The 23235-nt window shown below is 38.4% G+C and overlaps 1 protein-coding gene across 7 annotated transcripts in view; it reads right to left on the bottom strand.

Annotated features, from left to right (window-relative positions):
• Positions 1-23235, bottom strand: part of LOC109408278 (E3 ubiquitin-protein ligase RNF19B) — a 289705-nt gene that overhangs the window by 76351 nt on the left and 190119 nt on the right. For all 7 annotated transcript variants that reach the window (XM_062847106.1, XM_062847102.1, XM_062847105.1 and 4 more), the window contains 2 exons: positions 13538-13819; positions 13376-13473 (listed from right to left, as the gene is read on the bottom strand). In XM_062847106.1, the coding sequence (XP_062703090.1) occupies positions 13376-13473; positions 13538-13819 (380 nt within the window). The remainder of the gene's footprint in view (positions 1-13375; positions 13474-13537; positions 13820-23235) is intronic.

A 23235-nucleotide genomic window follows, 5' to 3' on the forward strand; every position in this document is an offset into this window, starting at 1 on the left:
TATTCGAAGGATTCCTCCTGAAATTTCTCCTAGAATGTTTCTAGGATTACATGTCGTAGGATTCCACTTGCTAATCTAGTAAATAGTCGTAAAGAAGTATTTTTATGTGACCTCTTTGAGGAATCTTTCTCGTAATCTCGTGAGATTGTCTATTTAAACTCTTGGAATTCCTGAAGAACTAATTCTAAATTTCCCAACGAATTCCTTGATCTGGGATTTTGGAATTCTTTTAGGCCATCTCATACGATTATTCTTGGAGTTCTATGGCAAGTTTTAGTTCGGATACCTAAAACTGATTTTCCAGGATAACCCCTCTACGTTACTCCAGGAGTTCCATCTGAAACCCCAGGAATACTTTCTGAGATCAATCAAGATGCCCACCTTGAATTTCTCCTAGAGTGAAATACATCCAGGAGATCCATCTGAGATTCATTTATATATTCCTTCTGAAATTCCCTTCAAGAGTATCCGCAAAGTTTTCTTCAGAAGGTTCTTCGTGAGCCTCGTGCTCGTCGTTCAAACGTATTGTGAGTGCCATGACGTGATGGTTTCAAACTCCAGTCGGGGGTAAGTTTCCGTCAAACAAGAAATGTACCACTGATTCACTGAATGTTTTATGTTGTCTGTTGCCTGATATTAATGTTTGTTTAGTTTTCACAACCTCTGGGTAAATACTGTTTAGTGTCTTCTTTTCTGGCACTCATTTAGGAAACCCTTCTGAAGTTCGCCCACGAATTTGTCCTGTAGTTCCAACTGCACGCAGAAAAATCCGTTCCGATATACGTGCACTCCCAGTCACGGCAACAGGAACAAACGGGAACTATGCATAGCAACGATAACAACAATAAGAAATGTACACCGTGAACTAGATTTCACGTTCTCTAGAACGCCTATATTGACAGCTGGAACTAGTTCCAGTTCACGGTGTATATTTGCTTGTTCTCATATTTGCGTTTGTTTGTTCACGTTCATCAGAACGGTTTTCTGAGCGTGTGAGATTCCTTTAGGAGCTTCTTCTGTGAATCCTCCAGTAGTTCCAGTAGTAGTACAGGAGTTCCCTCCAAGAATTTCTTCTTGAATTCCTATAATTGGAGATACGTCTAAAAATGTTTTACAAGTTCCTACTGAAAATCTTCCACACTTCTTTCCTAGGAGCCCTCCTGGTATTCCTCTTAGTTTTTTTCTGTGAATCCTCAGGAGTTTCTGCTGAAAATCCTTCATAACTTCCTTTTGAAAATTCCCCTAGTTTCTCTCCTGGGAGCGGTCCTTGAGTTCCTTATAAAAAATTTCCAGTAGTGTCATCTGAAACCATTCTTGTGTTCCTCAAGGGAATCTTCCTAGTTTTTTTTTGCCAAGTAATTCCCCAGAAGATCCATGTGGAAATCATCCAGGAGTTGCTTGTGGGAATTCTTCAGAAGATCCCATATGGAATCTTTAAGAACTTTCTCTTCACTAAGACCATGCAAAGGGTGACGGGTTCGATTCCCGGTTGGTTCAGGAACTTTTCGCAAAGGATTTTTTTTTGATGCCACGTCATATACATAAACATGCAAAATGGTCATTCAAGAGGAAGCTCTCAGTCAATAACTGTGGAACCCAACAAACATGATTGCTGTACAGCAGATGAATAAATCGTTCTTAAACTTGATTTTGGATATTCTGGCTAAGCAAGCTTCATTGTTAGTTGGGAAGTGCTCATAAGAATACTAAGTTGAGAAGCAGTGGGGACGTAACGTCAAGAAGAAGTTTCACCTGAGTTCCTTCTGAGAACTCTCCTTGAGTAACTTCTGCGAATCTTCCTAGAGTGTCCCCTGAGAGCCCTTCATGAGTTTCTTCTCGGAGCTTTCCAAGATTTCCTTCTAAGAACTCTTCAAGAGTTCCTTCAAGGAACTTTCCAAGAGTTCCTTCTTGGAACTCTCCAGGAGTTTCTTGAGAAAACCAAGAATTTCTAGATTATTCTCAGAAGACTCTCAAAGGCACCCCAAACTAAACAACTGTAATCTCTGCAAAAAATACCAGAATAAATCTGTTTGCGAACAACCGTCTAGTTAACCCCAAATCGCGCTCTCTATTTCTGTATAACAGATTTACTCTCCTCTCATCTCATCTCATCTCATTGATCGATACCTCGATCGCTAGGAAATCTCATTGATCGATACCTCGATCGCTAATGAAGTTTCTGCAGAAATCCACAGCAGTTTCTGAAGGAGTCCCAAGCAGAAAAAAAAACTGCTGGTGGATTCCCCACAGGAAATTCCTGGAGATGAATATATTTAGTTGAAAATACGGTGGACACTACGTTCACGATGGCGAATTCCAAAACTGTCTCCTTCTGACACAATCAAAGACATGGTGAGTTCCAGTTGACTTCAAAAGAATACAAAAACCACAACCAATCTGCCCTCCACCAGACACAATTCTACAGAAGAAAATGAACCCATTTGGATCCTGAGCTCCTGCAGCTCTAACCAAACCACCAGATCCTGCTTGCAGTTGAAAGCCTCCCAAGTAACAATTTCAGGCTGTACAAACGTTTTTCCAACTATTTTAAAGCAGCCTTCATATGAACAAAAGCTGAGCACAAGAGGTACAATCCTTCGATCAGCTCCTAAACATCCAATGTTGGTGATTTTATTCATCCTTTAGCAGATTGGAGGTTTTTTGAAAGTCTGATTTATGGCTTAATGCGCTTAATCAGTAATCAATAAAATTTATTTATTGTAATTAAGAATGAAAAAAAAAAACAATTTCGTAAGTTCAATTTAATTATTAGCGGCTTTATCTCCTAGAAGAGATATTGGAATGTATAAATTAAGTTATGTAAAAAACTAGGAATTGAACTAAGACCTCCTCAGGTCACTGACCTTAGCATCTACACCACACACAATTGTATACACATCCCTGAAACCGAGAGCATCACTTGTTGTGTCTGAATAACAGGGCTGTTACAGGTGGCGCGGATTTTGCGTTTTTCGCGGTTTTTGCGTTTCGCGCGGATTTCGCGCGTTTTTGCTTAGTTCGGCGCGGATTTTGCGGAAATGGTTTTCAAATGCACTTACATCAAACATTAAGACAAGAAACTCAACGCAATCAGAAGAAAAAAAAAATTCAAATTAAAATTGTGGCACAGACATGGCACTTTGTCTGTGGTTATGGGATTTTGTATTTGTGTAAAAACAATGTTAACCCTCTAATACCCAAATTTTTTATTTTGATCTAAATATCATTTTTCGTTATCTAAAATCAATTTAAACATGTTTTGGAAGATGATTCTTTTTAATTCTCGATTTCGTGAATTTCAGTTTTCGATTTTTATAATTTTTATTTTTGAACATCCCCACAGTTTTATATTTTTCCTGGAAGCCTATTTGGGGTACGGATTTTTTTAGATAAAAACATTTTGAGATTTTATGATTATTGTTAAAATATTTTTATTTAAAATTTTTTTCATAGAAAATTTTATTTTCTGTGTATTTTTAAGGAAAATAATTTTAGAGTGTATTCGATTCCCTTAATCTATAAAACTAAGATAGAATGATTTAGGAAAAAATAAAAATATGTTATTTGTAGCGATTCAATACAAAATAAACAATGACTTCTAGAAGGTGAATAAAACATCAATTTTTCAATGATTTTTAAAAAATGTAAATACGCTTTAAAATACACCAAAAACTATTTTGAGATATACAAAACAGTCCTAAATATCAGCCAAAAATATAAATAGTTTGGTTTTCCACGAAACAAAAATTACAAAAATGCTCGAACTATACCCCGTCTAAAGGCGGGGTTGGGTATTAGAGGGTTAATAGTCCCTAGCTTGGAGTGCTAGATAAGCTCCACTGCACTAAACGCTTGTAGTAACTGAGAAGATTCTCTTCTGAAGTTCTTAGTCAAACTCTTGAAGTAATTTCAGTCTTAACCTGAAACCAATTTTTGGCTAAAATTTTGGATTGAATTTGAATTTTAGACGGAACTTATAGAGTCATGCCTGAGGTTCAAAAAAAAAAATACTGAATCATGGCAAGATTTCTTAAATGATTGCTACAGTTTCATGGTGATTATGGAAGCTTCTCTTTGGATTTTGCAAAAGATGTCTGCCGGAAGTTTTGGAGAAACATTTTTTGTTAAATTTTCTAGTTAAATTTAACAGAATTCTCGTAAAGGAAATGATTGGTTTTGTAGACTGTGTGTTACGTAAGAAATCAAAACAGAAAGATCAGATACGACGTCCTGGAGGTTTTTACGATTGTATTTTTAGAGAATTACACGGAAAAAGCTTTTGAAAAACTCTGGGTAGATTTTTTAACACGCAAAATTTTCTTGATTCATTATGGATGAGTTTCAACTTCTGCTGAATCATTTTTTTTGCTAAAAACTATGATTTCTAGTCGCAGCACTCGTTGTGTATTAAAGAGTAAAGGGTTTCTTGGTAAGTAAAGGGTTTTTGGAGGATTTTTTTGCAGAATACAGAATACTTCGAAATCGTTGAAGCTTTTGGAATCCTAAGACTGAGGACATTCTTGCTGAAATCCTCATCGATTTCCCAAGGGTATTGTATAGCCAGAAACATTTATCATACATTTTCCAATGAATTAAGTAATTAATAATTACTTTTCTACATATGTTTTGCGTAATGTACAGAACATTTGCCAGACATTTATTTATGAAATGTTTCCTTTTTTATAAATATCACTCTGTTAATTTTTTCATAAAATAGTAGACACCCTGATTGATAATCAATCAAAGAACTATTGATCCAAAACTTTTTATTCCAATTAAAAAAACTAGCCTGTTTTCAGCATGCTCTTGTTAGTTTTACATGTTGTCATCCAAAGTCATGGATTAGTAATAGTTAAAAATCAATTTATCAAATTGAATACTTTTCACCAAGAGTGCAACAAAAGTCATGAATAGTTGTTTTTTTTTCTGAAAAAATCTGGCTTTTTATGAAATTGAGTCATCAAAACCATATGTTTTGAATGGCGCGGATTTGGTGAGCTCGGCGCGGATTTCAAATGGCTTGGCGCGGATTTTGCGGTTTCCAAATCGACAATTTTGTAACAGCCCTGGAATAATCAAGAACACCAGTTGAACTGAGTCTGCGTTAAGGCTGCCCGTGTAGCTGCCGGCTTAGTACGGACCACCTGTTCCGGGGGTAAAGGTCCACCAAACAGGTAACCCCAATCCAAAGTGTCAGGCGACCCGTGCTGAGGGATGAATGGTTGAGGGGGTTTAAAAGATGCTCGATCTTTAACGGAGCCCGTAACGTGGGTAGATCGCCTTTTTGGGTTGCGTTGCGGTGATAGATCTACCAAACCGAAATCTAGTGTCGTCCTATTTTTCAATTTTGGAATATGTGTTCTGGTAATTCAAGGAATTATAGTATTTAGTCCTTACTACTGGTGTTTTGGTGACTTCCAGTTTTTGAATAAAACTGAGTTTACCAACTTTACTTTGCATATAGTTAAAAACCTCACCATCTGAGGCTAAACTAAATACAAAGGAAATCAAATTGGGTTAGGGATCCTTGTATGTACTAACTCTTCGAAGACTGGAAAGTGCTGGTACGCAAGGAACATACTAGAATTCTTATTTCTGAACACATGTTCCATTATTGGAATGATATTGCTGCTAATGTTAAAACCCGGGTCCTAAACTTCCTACTGGGGAGAATTTAGCAGTAAAACAAGGGTGATGCTAGATTTCCGATGCATGGCCAATATCAGTACACTTGTTTTGTTTTCTAAGAAAACAAAACAAAAACTGTATCAAAATCGATACTTTATTGCCCCTCAATGGCAATTGAGTAATGCGACATGCACTACACTAAGGATACGGGTAATGTCACAATAGATCTAAAAACTGGTCGCAGTGACAAACCCGAACAGGAATAAAAAAAAGGCTGGAAAAGCGATGTGGACACTACGAAAACTTGCTTGGGTGGGTCAGCTGTCAATCATTATTTGATTAAAGGCTGAACAACAGATGGACAATTGTGCAGGCTTGTTTATGCTTTGAAGCTGGTTACACAGATGAAGAATATTCTATTCAACTTTATATTCAACCATTCTTGTATTGCTGATTAAAGAGGTTGAACAAGCAATACTTCAGACCAATACTCAGCTGTCACTGTTTTCAGCCACTGGCGCCATTAACCAGCCAATGTTCAGCTAATACTCTCGCTGTTCAGCATTCATTATTACTTGGGCATTTCTTTTCCGTGGTAACCATTTTCTTCTCCGGTCTCCGGCGAGGTTTGGACGCTAAAGGAGGAAGACTTAAAATATTTCGGAGTTTTTGATTGCAAAATGCTACGGACAACCCAAGGTGGGAAACAAGAAAATAATGTATGGCGCAGACACAAGAATCACGAGTTGTACCCAGTGTACAAAGAAGCAAATATTGTGAAACGAATAAAATACGACAGACTTCAGAGGGCTGGACACGTACATTGAAAATAATCGACACGGCTCATTTATGTTCTTTTACACGTTAATTTATCGTTTAAAACGGCAAGCTATATTAACGTGTAATTCTTTTGAAAAAGATGTTAAATAGTTTAGGTTCTAAACCACTGTCTTTTACACATGGTTTGACCGTGTTTGACAGTGTGTTTATGTATCGATAATGGAAATGGTTCGCCTATAACTTGATGTGCATCGACAGCTCAGGTGAGATGTGCATCACCGAATTCGGCCGCGTTACGTATGTCTTAACATGCTTCATTTTTTGAAGAACAGGGACCCGTAACTGGGTGCCTGGTACTGATATACTAAGAAAATTGACATTTATGATGCCAAACTAACGTGTTTTACACATGAGTACGAAAAGTATGTCTATGACAGGTTTGACACGCTAAATTCAGATGTATTCCAAGTAGTGAAAATTCATGTTTGAAACATGTGGCTCGAACGTGTAGAACATTTTCAGTGTAGTGTGAATATCTGACGAAAGAATAGCGAAAACAATATTCAGCAGGGAACCAGGTAGCGATCGGTGACTTCGTGCACGGCCGCGAACGCGGTTAAAGTAGGCCTGGGAACCCTACAGTGGGAAAACTGGAAAAACATCACCCAAAATCGACGAAAATGGTGCTCTACTATACGCTCGGACTCGGCGCTGGAGTGTGAATTTGTAGCCACGATAAGGTAGGTGTCACGCACAATAATAACCTAGACTTAGGAATCGAGAATATTCTGTCGTCAGATTGGCAATTCAAAGTCTGGAGACTATAGCAAAAAATAACAAGTGGCAAAAAAGCCTGCGCGTCAACCAAATCTAGGTCCGGATTTTTTCGAGAATTGCTTCATTACATCATTCCAAAGATTTTAGAAGAATTTCTCCAGACGTTCTTTCTGGGGTTTCTTCGGGAGTTCTTCCCGAGATCAACCCAGATGCCCTGCTTAAATTCGTCCTAGAGTGTCTACGGGGAATTCTATGAGGAATTCTATTGAAATTCCACGAGGAACTTATTCTGGGTTTTATCCAAGAAATCCTCTCGAAGTTTCTACAGGACATCCTTCGGAGATTTGTCCATAAGTTCTTTCTGAAATTTCCCCCAAGAGTTTCCCCGCTGTTTTCTTCATTATCGGAATTAAGTTTTTTTTTAAATTCCTCTCCAAAAAAAAAGAACAACCTCCTTCGGAGTCCCTCCAGACGTTCTGTCTGGAATTCTTCCAAAAGTTCTACTAAAATTCCATCTGGGACTTCCATTGTCGGAGGAAATTTTTCGTCAAAAAGAGATATCCCCCGCTGGTCCACTGGGTGGTTCGTGTTGACCGTTGCCTACTATAAATGTCCGTTCAGTCAGTACAACCTCTGGTTAACCCTCTACCCTCTAGGAGCACCATCGATTTTTGATAAACTCGAGACAAACGGAATTAGATTAACATGATGCAATAGTTTATAAAATATGACTGTAATCTCTTTACGTAAACCCAACTGCCACTTGTTTCAATAGTGTAACTATTGATAAACAATAAAAAAACTATTGATTTACAACTAAAAACTTATTCATAGTCGTGAGAAGGAGAGGGTTAAAGCAGCACTGCTGAAAATCGGAGATCGCTGTTAGTAGCGCCACCACGGATGAAGGTGACACTATTAATGATAGTGTGTATAAATCTTCATACTCGCACCAATACACTTTTACACTTGTATACAAAGGTACCACCTTAGCTCAACAGGCGGCGGTGCCGTCGCCCAAGTAACACAACTTGTTGTATATGTGTTTAAAATTCACTATTCCTACAAAGTCGCATGATTTTTTCGTGTATTATCAACTTAATATCAAACACTTATATAATCAAAACAGCGCAAAAAATGGCGGCTTATAAAACATCTTGTAGGTTATATAAGATGTATTCCAATACGCATTTTGAACTAAAATGGTACGTTCCCACCTTCTCTTGAAAATTTATTAATTGTAATCAAGTTGTTTATCAATTATAAGATCATGCAGAATACGAATATACTGCAATCACACTCATTGGTTGAAGTTATGCTTTGTTCTGGTGATATAACCTGCATAAAACATTTATGGTATATGACTATCTCAATTTTTATGAAGAAGATTTTTGGACGTTACATAGCTTGAAAAATCCATTTATATAACAAGCTCTTCAGATACTCGACTTTACACTGTTTAAACTGACAAGAAGAAAAGCGTCAACAAAAATATTTATTTTACTAGATACAGCAAGCTTCATCAGCATAAGAATTGCTTCTAATGATGAAGTCCATTATTTTTACATATTCGAATAACAAACTTTATGATAGATTTTGCTCAGTGGAGTGCTATGCTGTTTGATCTGCGCTTCATGATTTATCGTGAAACATCCACTTTTACTCATCCATAACTCATGCGCCTCTGAAATAAGCTAAAAATTTAGCATAAACCAGTCATGTAATGCAGTTTTGTAAGATTTGTTTCATATATTTACACAAAAAAGCAATATGGTAGACAATCCATGAAGCCCAGAGTGCCGTACAAAAATATTGAACCATTAACAATTTCAATAAATCAATAAATGCCATAACTGCGTGCATGATTAATTATTTCATTTTCATTTTCATTTTGCAGCATTTGGTGGGGCAATAAGAGCGCAAGTCAATCCAAAGCCGAAGATCAAGGAGGGGTAATGGCCGTAATAGTCCGTGCGGACCACATGAACACCATCGGAGGGGTAATGGTATGGGTTGGGGGAAGGAATTGGAGTGGACTTGACACAATTATGCAAATAATACGGCGAAATTCAATGAAACATGGGTTTAACCCTCCACTTCCCATGGTTGTTCTAGCTAGAGAGCACCATCGATTTTCGACGAAATCTGGACAAACGGAATTAGATAAATATGATGCAATAATTTTTAGAATATGACTGTAACCTCATAAGTTTTTACCCAACTACTAACTAGTTGTTTCAATAGTAAAACTATTGATAAACAATCAAGGACCTATTGGTTTACAACAAAACAAAGTTCATTGATGTCGAAAAATTCAGCCAATTTGCAATATTTTTTGTTCAAGCGCTTTTTTCGGAAACGCTTTTTTGGCAAAGAAATAGTCGTTTAAAGTCGTGGGAAGGGAAGGGTTTGATTGGTTATCTTTAGATGAAAAATATGCAAATCAATTTTGACTTGAAAATACATAAATAACAAAACAATCAAATCATTTTAGCTGTCTAAATTTAAAAATTAAAAAAAAAATGAAAATTCAAAGACTAAACCTTCTTTTCTAGACCCAAGAAAATTCAAATCCCAATTTAATAAAATGTGTTGTAATCCTGGCATGTCATTAACGTCTTTATATCCTAATTCCTACCTGTTACGTTATGCCACAATAAGATCTAGGAGATAATCAAAAACACGTATGGTCTTTCGGATGGCTATTACGTTGAAAATTATAGAAAATACAGTACAGGTCGGACTCGACTATCCGGATTCAAACTCTGAAGCCTCCTAAAACCACATCTGGCAAACGGAATGATGTACAAAGCTGTAATATTTACTGGCTACTAATCAAAATTAGCTTGACAAAATGTCAAAATTTTAGCTTTATACATACAACATTTCGTTCCCCAGACACACGTTTCCGAAGCTTCAGAACCCGACTCCGGACAATTGAGTCCGACCTGTACAAACGTATTACGTGGTATTACTAACACTCGAAATAGGAGCTCCTGCTCAAACGGTTGAAATCTCTATGCACCCGTTTGGAAGATATGTATAAATAATAATGAAAAAAAAAATCCATGTTAATACTGTTATCCTGTCCATAGTTTCCTATTACTATCTACTTTTGTCTAGGCTCAAATGGTAGTGCAGTTTCTAGCGCCAATTGTCTTCTAGATTCCTAAAGCAATAATGATGAGTAGTAAGTGTAACGCAGATACCACCCACACCCAATTTTACATAACGTTCCTCAAAATCTAACTGCAAATTGCTAAAATAATGGGTCTATGCAAGCTGAACTATGACATTGCTTTGGAAATTGTGATAGGCTCACTGCGGATACTCCTCTGGTCCCCATTAGCATTTACGGCCGATTTTTTCACCTCTGCTCAGCTCTTAAACCAGATTCACATCTATCTTAAGGCTGAATCAGAACTGAATAAATTGGCGCACAAAGTGCTAATGGGTTAAGCCCTCCCATCGCGTCAAGATCGAATATCCATGGGGAGGGAACTGCGTGCATGATTAATTATTGTCTGATTATTGCGCAATCAAATCAATGGAATTGTTTACTAATCACAACTGCTAGTTTTTGTATTGTAATTAGAAAACAAAGTATATGGGAATGCTTTTAATTAATTATTTGTGTACTAATATTTTTCTTCGGAACTGTAAACATCATTTTTTTCTAATGAGAAATAGAATACATTTTTGTGAGCTTTTAATAGATTCGGTAGACTGTTGAAATCACCATTTAATTACATTTATCGAGCAACAGATACAACAGATTTTATAACAACTTATTTTAACGCTTTGAATACATCTAGATAACGTTTATTCAACAAACTCATTTGTAACTTATAATTTAGTTTTATGATAGTTATCCAAGCGCCAAAATAACTGAATTACAACTTGTTGCTTGCCTTGTTTACGTCTGTCAAAATGTCAAATATTCTCAATAGTAAACACAAATAACAGGCAGAGGTTTGTCATTGTTTTGCAGTTCTCGCGGGATTCTGAGCACACAGCGTAAATCGTCTGTTTAATTTTATCAGAGTTCGGAATAAGCGCACCAGATCCTTGCCACGAAGTGTTTACTCTGTTTTGGACTGGACGTTAAAATGAAAAACGGAGGCTGCTTGGTAAACGCCATGCCGGGAAATTGACGAGTAAGTGAAACCGTCTGACTCGACTGCTACACCACTGCTTGCAATAGGACTCAGCAGATATTTTCTAGGCGCTCAGCTGAGAATCACGCGAACGGTCTCGTTTTAATTCTACCGGAGCTCGATCCTACCCGTGATTGGTAGTGAGCATTGGTTAGCTTTAATGATGACATTTTGAGGGAATCATTGAGGTAGAATCGCAGGTAGATATCACAGAAGAAAATCACAAACCATTTGCCGCAAAGATGCCATGATAATCACAAAATATAATAAAGCAAAAAGGTAAACATTGGTTGTCGTTTTGACGAGATAGTTATTAGTTGAGGATGCTCTATAAATGTTTTATATTTGTAGAATCATTGCATTTCAAAAATGATAAAGCCAATTGCACTCTGTTGAATTGTTTTTATCAGCCAACACAAATATAACTCAATTATTACATAACATGTTGTCTGATACGCTTATAAGGCTTTTATAAACCATCTTTTGAAACTGAAATTTTCAAAGATGTTTTCTGTGTTACTTGGGCGGTGACGCTGACCGTTAGTATGGGAAAATAACAGAGTTCCATGTCTTCTTGATAAAGTAGTCTTCGGTTAACGACTGTGTACTGTACTATTCTAGTATTCTGTGTACTGTACTCTCTGGGATTCTTCTGTAATTCATTCAGTAATGTCGTTTTTATATCTGGAATTCTTGAACGAGTTTATTTCGGAAACCCTGCAAGAATTCCTTCTGGAAATCCTTGAAAATTTCCTTTGGTAATCCTTCAGAAGTATCTTCAAAAAATCTTCCACAAGAGCCTTCAGATAATTCCCCAGACGAATCCTGGAAGCCCTCCAGGTGTTTCTTCTGGGAATTCTACTGAAAAATATCAAGATGTTTGTGGGAATCCTTTGGAAGTTCCTTTTGAGCGTCTTCCAGAAGGAGGGAATCCTATTGGAAATCCGGGAATTTTCCCAGAACTTTTCAGCATTTCCTTGCGAGAATCCCCCAGTAGTGTTTTTTTAATCCTCCAGGAGATCCTTCCAAAAAGGAGTTTCTCCTGAAAAACCTCCTGGAGTTCCTTCTGAGGATTCTCAGTGAGTTACATCTGAGAATACTCCTAGGGTGTCCTCCAGAAGTTCCTTTTAGAAGTCCTCTAGGAGTTCCTTTTAAATGTAAGTACTTCGCAATTGGATGTTATATTGTGCTATTCATGCTTATCCTTTGACAGATACTCGTATTTCGACTACCACTTGTAATCTTCTGCTTAGAGGGTTCCGAAAGTCGGTACAAGATTGCAAACAACGCTGAAATATTGCAAAATAGTCCGTCATATCTTCCCAAAATGTTACGATCAGTAAATAATTTACACTTTTAACTGCTGAGCGTTGCATTCGAAAAAGACAAAACATCCATCGCAAAACCAACCAACCTCGTTCCAAAGTGCGGTCAATCACGTCAATTAAATTTGATTGAACAATTGAGAGCCAATCACTGCCGAAGGTGGACTGGATTATCCGCCTTATCGAAGAAAGCAGTCAGACGACGAACGACGTACAATTTATTGATTACCTACTTCCAGAATTGTCTTCACATGCCATTGAATGAGAGTCTATCCGGCACAAAATACGCGACATTCGTGAACGCGTCATCGCAATCTCTGCGCCATCAATGATGCACGCGGTCACAATAAGAGAGACAAAAACATCAACAATAGATAAACCTGTTGTGAATGAATGAACCTTCGCGTACATCTTTGATGTCGAATGATGTCATGTGGTATTGTTTATCTTTTATGGGCAAGACATCTACTAAACGTCCTTATCTTCTTGTAGGTAGAAATGTTCGACCCAGAGGTTCCCAGCTAAAATGTTGTCACATAAAAACAACAATAGTTCATCGTGCTGTTAGTAAGGGAAAACGTTTACTATACCCCTAGCTAAAATAAGCGCACGATAAAGGTGCAACATTCCTAATTATTGATTGGCTGATTGCTTCTTTTCTGATAATACCGATTTACCTGAACAAATAAAAAAGAAGAGTGTACTCACCGACGCCGTCACTCCACCCAGCACGGCCAGATTCCGTTTGTGCTTTCCGGCCGATTTGTACCGCGTGTGAATCTTCCGCCCCACCCAAACGGGAATCCCTAAAATCATACAAATTCACTTGAATAGAATCATTCTTTTTAGGACATCAATACCATCACCAACCTATGATCATCGCCGGCACGGCAATCCCGGCAACGAGCGCTATCCCCAGCGGTGCTCCCACCAGGGTGCCCAGTTGCCACAGCAGTTTCTTCTTCCGGGACCAGGGCTTCTTGCCCCAGAAGGTACACCCGGACGGGCTCAGGTAGTGCAGGTCGCTGATCTCCTTCATGCACAGCCAGCAGAACTCCGATCCGCAGATGGCGCACACCATGTGGTTGCACGAACCGTCGTCCATCTTGACGATGAGCACCTGACACCGGGGGCACGGTTTGATGTCATCCTCTGTTGTGGGAGATGCGGGGAAGGTCGATTAGAATTGGTGGTTACGGGGTTGGTATGCTGTCAATGACTCCAAAGTAACATTTTGATGACCAATTGCTCTGAGAACCGTCATAAAACTTCATACCCTTTATTTTGGTTTTATGATGGTTCTAAGAACATCTTCTAGTCTATTTTACTAAAAAATGTTACTTAGGACACGAATCGATAGCTTTCGAATTGTCATTGACAACATTTTTCTTGGTGCAAAATTACGGTAATGGTTAGTAACTGAAAGAACATAGATGAAGGTTATTGATGGATGTTTTCAATCAGAATTTACAAAATATGAAAGCAAAATAATAAATTCAGTACAACCCCACCAGACCAATAATAATGCAGATAACCCAAATTGATATGAATCATTACGACACCGTACAGCAAGATAGTCTTAGTCAAAGACTAAGAATGATGTTGCGATCATTGCTGAGCCGTATCGCGGGTCCCCGGCAAACGGCAATTGGGTGGCGGATGCAGCAGGAATGGCGGCAATACGAATCAGAATAAGGTAGATTTCCCATTCCGGAAGTCCTTGCAGCAGCTCTGCACTTCCAAGATGAACAAAGGACGTTAATCTTGTACCGACTTTTCGAACCCTCTAAGCAGAATACCCTCTATGAATGAGTGTAATCAGTTTCGTACCTTTTAATTCCGCCCTATGTTGCTTATCCTTTGACAGATACGCGTATTTCGACTACCACTTGTAATCTTCCTCAGTGTCAGTTATCCATTAGAGTGGATAACTGACACTGAGGAAGATTACAAGTGGTAGTCGAAATACGCGTATCTGTCAAAGGATAAGCAACATAGGGCGGAATTAAAAGGTACGAAACTGATTACACTCATTCATAAAGGACGTTAAGTTCTGTAGTCCATCGTTGATGAAAGACTGGAAGATGAGTTAGAAGTACTCCCACAGCTATAACCAGCCAATCACCTACAGTATATGACGGAGAGCTTCCATGGTAATGCGGAGAACGACGACGTATGAGCGGAAGTAGAAGACGCAATGGAATGTGTCCATCGGCCAAGACAGAAGATTGGAGAAACGGATAAAAACCCATGGTGGCCACTAAATCTCAGTATTGAAATTCCCGTCTTTTTCCCGGTTTTCCCGGTACGATTACTGTACTTTTCCCGGTTTTTAAAGTGCACATTTTTAGTAGGTAACGTCCAATTTTCGTCTTATATGGATGATAAGTACTATGTATAAAATGCAATTGCCATCCTGTGAATACTATATATTAGATATTTAAAGTTTAACAATATTCTTGACGCAATGCATCTATGGAAGAAATAGAAGTAACCACAAATGATGACATAAACGAAGTATGCGACATAATTACTTAGAACACATTGTCGTTCAGCTCCAAATAGTGCATAACTCAAGCATTCCCTATATGTGCCCTACAACAACTTGGTGTTGTTTCCGGGGATTCCTTCAGGATATCCAGCTGATTATTGCCTTAAGAACTTTCATCTGGAAAGTTTTGGAGGGAGATTTCACCTTTCGATTACTCCAAAAATACAATCATGGATTCCTTCACTAACTCCTGTTAGGGATTCCACCTTGTATATCTTTTGTGGATTCCTCCAAATTCCTTAACCTTCCGTAACTCGCGCGGTTGGCCACCACCGTCAGCACCACGCTAATGCTGAACACAAAAAGCAAGTTTTTTTCAACGTGATAATGGATTTATTCTGGGAGTTTCTGTAGGAAATACTTCAGAGGTTCCTTTAGAGAATTTAGCATTTTAGTCTGTTGGCAATTAGGGGATAGAAGTTTAGTCTGGGATCATGAATTCGATCTAGAAATGTCTCCATGAACTCTTGAAGGATTCCCAAAAGAAGCTCCCAAAGTAATCCCATATGTCTAGAAGGTTTCCCATGAACCCCTGGAAGAACTCCTGCAGAAGTTTGATTTTCAGGATTCTGGAGCATTTCCAGAAATAGCTACCGTAAAGTTTTTGTAAGGAATCCCAGGATGGCTCCCAGAAGGAACTTCTGGATGATTTGCTGAGGGAACTTCCGGAGGATTCTTAAAAGTAATTCCTGGAGGACTCTTAAGGGCAACTCCTGAAAGTTTCCTTGAACAAACTCCTGGAGGATGCCCAAGATGAACTCTTAGAGGAAACGCAATAAGAAATTCTGGAGAAATTCCAAAAGCGAATATAAAATAAGGATAAAATTCAGCAAAATCTCTTGGAAGTTTTCAAAAGCAAAGTTTCAGAAGGAGTTCCTGCTGTGCACAAGTACCAAAAAAATCTGCAGGAATCCTACAAAGAACTTGTGGAGATGGATGAGTCACATAAGGATTGCCTGAAGAAATGCAAGAAGAAACTCTGTAAAGAATCCCAGAAAGAACTCCCGATTGATAAAACAAGCTTTTGACGGAATTCCAGAAAAAAATTCTAGGGGAACCCCAGACGAAACTCCAGGAAGAAAAAAAAATTTTTTCTGGAAGGATTTCAAACAGAATCCCCGTAGAAAATTTTGAAGATTGGAGCAACTCCTGTAAAAAAATTCGGAAGGAAAATCTTGATGAATCTTGAAAGGAACTCTGGAATAAATTTCAAGAGGTTGTCTTGGTTGAAATCCAGAATGGTTTTCCTAATGAATTCAGATTCCTGATGGAATTCCTGAAAGAATCCCCGGAAAAAAATCCAGAACTAATTTAAGAAAAGACACGGGTTAATCAGAAAAAAAAACTTGAAAAAAATCCAGATGTAAGAAACTTTTCTCGAATTTTTTTTTTTGGAAAGGTTCCTAGCGGCACGCCGACGGACGTAGAAACCTCTCCCATCAATGTGCGCACAAGCGTCTCGCGTTTGCGCGGACAACGACAGTTCACTAGGCCTTTGGATAGGATAGAGAACGTAATCCTTCAGAAGCAGTTCACCAGCCGTGCACGGAACATGTCGTCCAGTAAGACACTGTTGCGTACTGACTCAGGAGGTTACGGTAGAAGGTGTGAAAGTTTCGGTTTTGTCATATGGTCGATATTGTATTTGTTTTTTTGTCATTACAAGGTTTAAAGAATGTTATTGTTCATATTTAAGCTGTGCCCTATAATTCAGTAATCTTTGGTGTGCCTATGATCTGTTAGATAGTCGATGTGTTTGTTATGTCCATTTTCGTTGATCCTCATTTTAGTATTGTTTTTATTATTTTTGAAAGTTGTCTTTCGTCCACATCCCTAGCACTATCAGCATCGGTCCAAATAAGTTCATATTAAAGAAAACCTTTCATACACTCAGTCGAAAAATGTAAAAAATATCTAATCTATATATATATAAATGCAGTGGCATACGTGGGACCGCGCATAACTTGCAAACGGAAGGTCCGATTTTGATCGTCTTAGTTTTGTTCTGTTAGTTTTCACCCAAGGAAGGTTTATGAGGCAAAAATCATGGAGAAATTGAGAGTTTTTGGAAATCCATCTTCCATACATTTTGACCGGGGACTTGGTCTTGGCTAGAAACTTGAAACGTCAAAAAACGCAGTAGGCAAGACAAAGTTTGCCGGGTACAGCTAGTTTATCATAAATAGTCTACGTTAGTCAAAGTCGAAGTAGTCAGTTTTTGTCGATTTCGTCTTGATCACACGTTAGCTTCGATTCTATAAGCAAGCACTGTTAAATGCTGCACTTCCCACTATTAGTTTCTTAGTTATTTTAAATTGATATTGAAAATTATAGAGAAAATTGAATCACGAAAGCACATCAAATGTTAGAACTATGTATTAGCAAATTGAATACGCGAGATACTACTAATTATTTCATATTTGAAATAAATTTGTATTTGTATAGTGTATTTGTTAAAATTAACCGAATAGTGGGAAGCCCAGGAAACAGTTCAAAGTCTGCTGATTCAAAAAAGATTCCGAGACTCGTCACAAAATACAAAAAAATGCATTATGATTCACAACGACTCTCGAAACCTTCCCAGACTCAATCGACCGGAACTGTTTTCTGGGTATAGAAACTACTAGGCTCCAGCAGGTCCCTCCTGTTTATCGAGCATTTCCGATAAATCAGCCATACTCCATCTGTAGCAGCCGGTTCGCAATGAACCGTTGGAGGCGCATTAAAGTGTTAAAGGTGATATTTTCATTACAAGAATTACAATTAACATCCTTCACTTTAACACCGTCGAACCCTGTGATCTTGGCCAGGGAAGAAACTTTTCTCGAAAAATCTCATCGAATTCAAAGAGATAATCAAGCGGTACAAAAACCAAGAGAATTCCAGAAAGAACTTTTTGGAGAATCCCAATTTCGGTTCTAAGGAAATTCCAAGTGATTGCACATGCGAATTTCTTGAGATTTCGTAGAAGTATCCCAGGAGAAACTTCTGTAGGAATCTGTGAAAAATGCCTTCCGAAGAAAACATTTGAAGCATATATTTTGTGACAGAAAATTCTTCTGTTTTTGTCAACTGAAAATCGTCGACCGTGTTGACCAAAACGGAGCATATCTGTATTTGGGTTTGACTTTGATTTTGCAGATTATCGATGAGGTGTAAACATTCAAATATGCACAACAAGTTACTCTTAATAACAATTTCCCCGGTAATCATCGCTAATTCCCGGCTTTTTTCCGCTTTTTTTCCCGGTCGTTCCAAATTCCCGTCTTTTTCCCGGTTTTCCCGTTTTTCCCGGTTCGGTGGCCACCCTGACCTGATCTGCTTTGAGGAGAAATAAAACTAGAGTAAAAGTGGAAAATATGATAGGCGAAGAGGACTTCAGAACTCCGTCGTTTTTGGTATACTCTGGTTCTGAACGACTGTAGGCGTACTTTCAGGTTATGTTTAGTTGGCGATTCAGTAATCAAATTGATTGAAAACGATGATTAAATTTTCATCCGACGTTTCGCTTCGTATGGAAGCTTCTTCAGGGACTCTAAAAGTGTAGTTTATTTATTGTTTGTTTGTCATTAGTGCTTAATTTCTTACCAATTTGAATCGTTTTTTTTGTCTAGTCAGATTTGTTAAACGTTGAAATGTCAATATTGCTAGAGTCTGTTGTGGATATTTTACAAAGATTATGGTGTGATTTGTGTGAAATATTTTTAAAGTAAGCTGAGAGAGGAGGGACACACAAACAGAGACGGAGCAATAGCAGAAATCAGAGAGAAGACAGCATTAGTTAACCACGCAGCAGCAATGGAACACTCGTTTAAGTTAGATGAAGTAGTAATAGTAGACAATACACACAAATCAACCAACCTCCAATTCCTAGAGAGTTGGCACATATACAACACTGAGAAAACAGTAAACAAACGATCGGACACAGAAAATCTACACGCAACCTATGCAGGAATACTACACACATTTAAAAATGCTCAAAATAGAACCAAAACAAATCACACCAATAGACCTAACACAAACAGACCATAGACCATAATATTATTGACACACTTCCAAACTAGATAATTCATCCAAAGTTGACCCTGCTAAATTAGTGCTTTCCGTAATGCGTAACCCCCAAAACAAATTGTAAGTACACTTTAAAAATATTTCACACAAATCACACCATAATCTTTGTAAAATATCCACAACAGACTCTAGCAATATTGACATTTCAACGTTTAACAAATCCGACTAGACAAAAAAACGATACAAATTGGTAAGAAATTAAGCACTAATGACAAACAAACAATAAATAAACTACACTTTTAGAGTTCCTGAAGAAGCTTCCATACGAAGCGAAACGTCGGATGAAAATTTAATCATCGTTTTCAATCAATTTGATGACTGAATCGCCAACTAAACATAACCTGAAAGTTTTTGGTATAAATAAAAATATAGTGCCACGACGTCCGTGAGAAAATTCCGGCAAAGGATGAAGGCCGATCTGTTACAATATCGGTAGGACCCAGGAGAGTAGCCGAAGTACAGCGGGAGTCCCAAGTCACACCCAGAACCAGTAGTGAGCGAACCAAGAATCTACGCACTTGCGCGAGTTTTCGTTGGAGCCGTGAAAGAAAAGGTGGTGGAGCACAACGAGAAGGGGTCCCTCTACAGAACAGGTCAGATACTTACTAAGAGTGGGAGTAGAAGTGCTAGGAAGAAAGTTGCAGTTGAGAATAAAATGGTGTAAAGTGTAAATGTGCTGTAGTTTTGCTCCATTTTGCACGAGAATTACCTGCCCGCGAGTAACTGGATAGTAAACGTGCCGACCTTGAGGTCATTTTGTCAGGGAGTAAGTGAGGTTCTCCCGGCTGATCTGTCCAATACTTACAAATGCAAAGTTGAAAGGAATGATCACTGTACTGTATTGTAGAAATGTGTCCAGACAAGCTAAAGAGTATTGTGGAGGGACGCACGATACAACAAAGTGGCAATATGAGGGAATCCTTGAAATAAACCAGGAGAAAGCCCTGAAGGAATCCCGGGAGCAATCAATGAAAGAATCCTCGAGCAATCCCTAAAAGAATTTCAAGAGGATTGCCTGAAAAGATCCCGAGAGGAAGAAACCCAGGAAGTACCCTTACTAAAATTCAGAAAGTATTACTGGATACATCATTAAAATAATCGCGGGAAGATTCGTTGAACGACCTATGGGAGATATCTCTAAAAGAACACAAATCCTTAGTGAATCTGGGAAGCATCCCGGGATGTATCCTGAGAGGGACCAATGAAGAAATTCCGGGAGAAATTCCTGATGAATTCCATGAAGAAAGCTCGGATACCTATATTTTCGTCGGTGCCTATATACCAGAAGGAATGCCGAGACAAAATTCAGGGAGAATTCATGAAAGGAATCTCCTGAAGAATCTTTAAGTAATCCTTGAAAGAATCCCAAAAAGAGTCGTGTTGAATATCCTTGAGGAATTCCTGAAAGAATCCCGGAAGAGCTCTGAAACTAAAAATTTCTGAAAAAAAAATTAACACTGGACAAGGGACACACGGAGCATGTACAAGTGGAAACGAAGACGAAACTATTTTCACTAAAAGTTTCATCGCCCGGAGCGGGAATCGAACCCTCACCCCACAGCATGGTGCAATTAGAAGCTTGGTGACCCTAACCGCACGGCTACGAGGCTCCACAAATGATGTAATGATCCGGCCCCAATTCGTGAAGGAATCCCTAAAGCAATCCTTGAAAGGATCCAGGAGGTATCTCCAAATAAATTCCTAAATGAATCTCGGGATGAATACTAGAAAGTATGTCGTAAAGCGTTGAAGGAGTAATCCTTTGAAAAATCCCTCCTGAGTGAATTTCGAATTTTAAGGAAATTTTTTATTTTTCGATATTTTAAGGAAATCTGGGCAAAATCAATGAAGGAAGCCCGGGAGAAATCCCGGGAAGGAATTTTGAGAGAAAACCCAGGAAGTATACTGGAGGAATTCATAACGCAATCTCTGGAATAATCCATGAAAAAATCCCGGAACAAATTACGGGAGAAATCCCGGAAAGTATGAATAAAAGAATACCAGAAGAAATCCCCGATGAATTGCCGGAAGAATTCCCTGAACTGATCGCGGGGGAAAAATCCCTAAAGAAATACGGGGTGAAATCAATAAGAAATTCAAGAGGAATTCAGGAAGAATTACTCTCTAGGAAGCAATTTCTTCTAGGATTCCTTAAGGGTTTTCTTTGAATCTCTGAAGGAATCCCTGGAGAAAGAAAACCCTGGAGGAATCCCGGAGGAAATCGCTGAAATCCATAAAGAAATATCACAAGAAATCAATGAAGAAATCCCGGGAGGAATCTCTCAAAGAACACAAGGAGGAATCTCCTGATGGAATCCCTGGGAGAACCCTCGATTGAAATCCAGGAGAAATCGCTAAAGAAATCTCGGACAAATCTCTAAAGGTATCCCATGAGAAATCAATTAAGGAATCCCGTTGAAAATTTCTAAAGGAATCCCTGAAAAATCCAGGCAGAAATAAATGAAGGAATGTTGGAAGGAATCCCGAGAAAAGTCTATGAAAGGAATCCAGGGAAGAATCCTTGAAAGAGCCCCTGAATTAATCTAGGGAGGAATCAATGAAGTAATCCTGGGATGAATGCTTGAAAGAACCCCGGAAGGGATATCTCAAAATTGGTAGAAGAAATGACTGAAGGAATTCCGGGAGAACACCCTGGAAGAATCTTGGAGGAATCCATTGTGGAATCTTAGGAATTATCCGTGAAAGAACTCGGATGGAATCCCGGGAGAAATCCCTAAAGGAATCCAAAAAAAATCAATGAAGGAATACGGGGAGGAATTCGTGACGGAATGTCGCAAAATATTCTTGAAGGAGTCTTGGGAATGATTCCTTACGGAATTCCAGAGAAAATTCCTGGAGGAATGTTTGACAGAATACTGAGGGAATCTCCAAAGGAATCCCAGGATAACTCTCAAAAGAAAACCAACGAATTATAAATAGAAGGAATTCCGCAAAGGAATCCCTAGAAAATTGAAGAAGGAATCCCAGGAAAAATTCTAGAAGAAATCATTGAAAGAATCTCATGAGGAATCCATTACGGAAACTTAGGAAACATTTTCAAAGATATCCAGGGTAAAATCCTTAAAAGAGTATCGTGAGAAAGTTATGAAGGAATCACAAATGAAAACCCTGAGAGAGTTCCGGAATAAATCGTTGAAGGAATGTGGAAAGGAATCCCTTTGCGAATACTTGGAGTGCTTGAGGAGCCCCTAAATGAAACCCGGGAGAAATTCCAGCAAGAATCCTTCGAAAAATGCTTTAAGGGATCCAAGAATAAGCCTGAGTGGAATGCCGGGCGGAATCCTGAGACGAGACCCTACAGTTTTCTCGGTAGAAATCACAAGATAAGGGAGCGTCCATAAATGACGTAGCTTTTATAAAGCGATTTTTAATAACCCCTCCCCCTCGTAGCATTTCGTCACAAATTCGGATACCCCCCCCCCTATAAATGACGTAGCTTGTTAAATACAGCCCCCCACCACCCATCAACAAAATTTTCATGTCAAAAAGCAAAAAAAGCTCAAATCTTAGTTTTGGTTTCAATTTTAACTTGTATGTTAAACGACTATTATAAAAAAAAAAACAATAGCAAGAAAACATTGTCGACTGCTAGGCTCAGATCGCCGACATAAAGATCATAGTACAACCAGTGGAGGTTATCACCAGAGCATATTTGCCTAGCAGCTCCTTCGAATATAATCAAATTAGTTTCATTTGAATAAAATTCATCACGACATTTGAAGGACCCTTCAGGAGTCTCTTCGAAAAATCTTGTAGCAGTTCATTTTGTAATTCCTCAAGGAGTTTTTTTTGGGATTCCCATTTTTGAGAATTCCTCCCTTTTTACTTCCTCCAGCACTTCCTTCTGGGATTTCTCCAAGAATTTCCTTCTAAGATTTCTCCGGGATTTTTTTTCTAAGGGTTTTCTAAAAGTTTACCCATGCTT

This window comes from Aedes albopictus, chromosome 1, assembly GCF_035046485.1.
Source record: "Aedes albopictus strain Foshan chromosome 1, AalbF5, whole genome shotgun sequence".
NCBI lineage: Eukaryota > Metazoa > Arthropoda > Insecta > Diptera > Culicidae > Aedes > Aedes albopictus.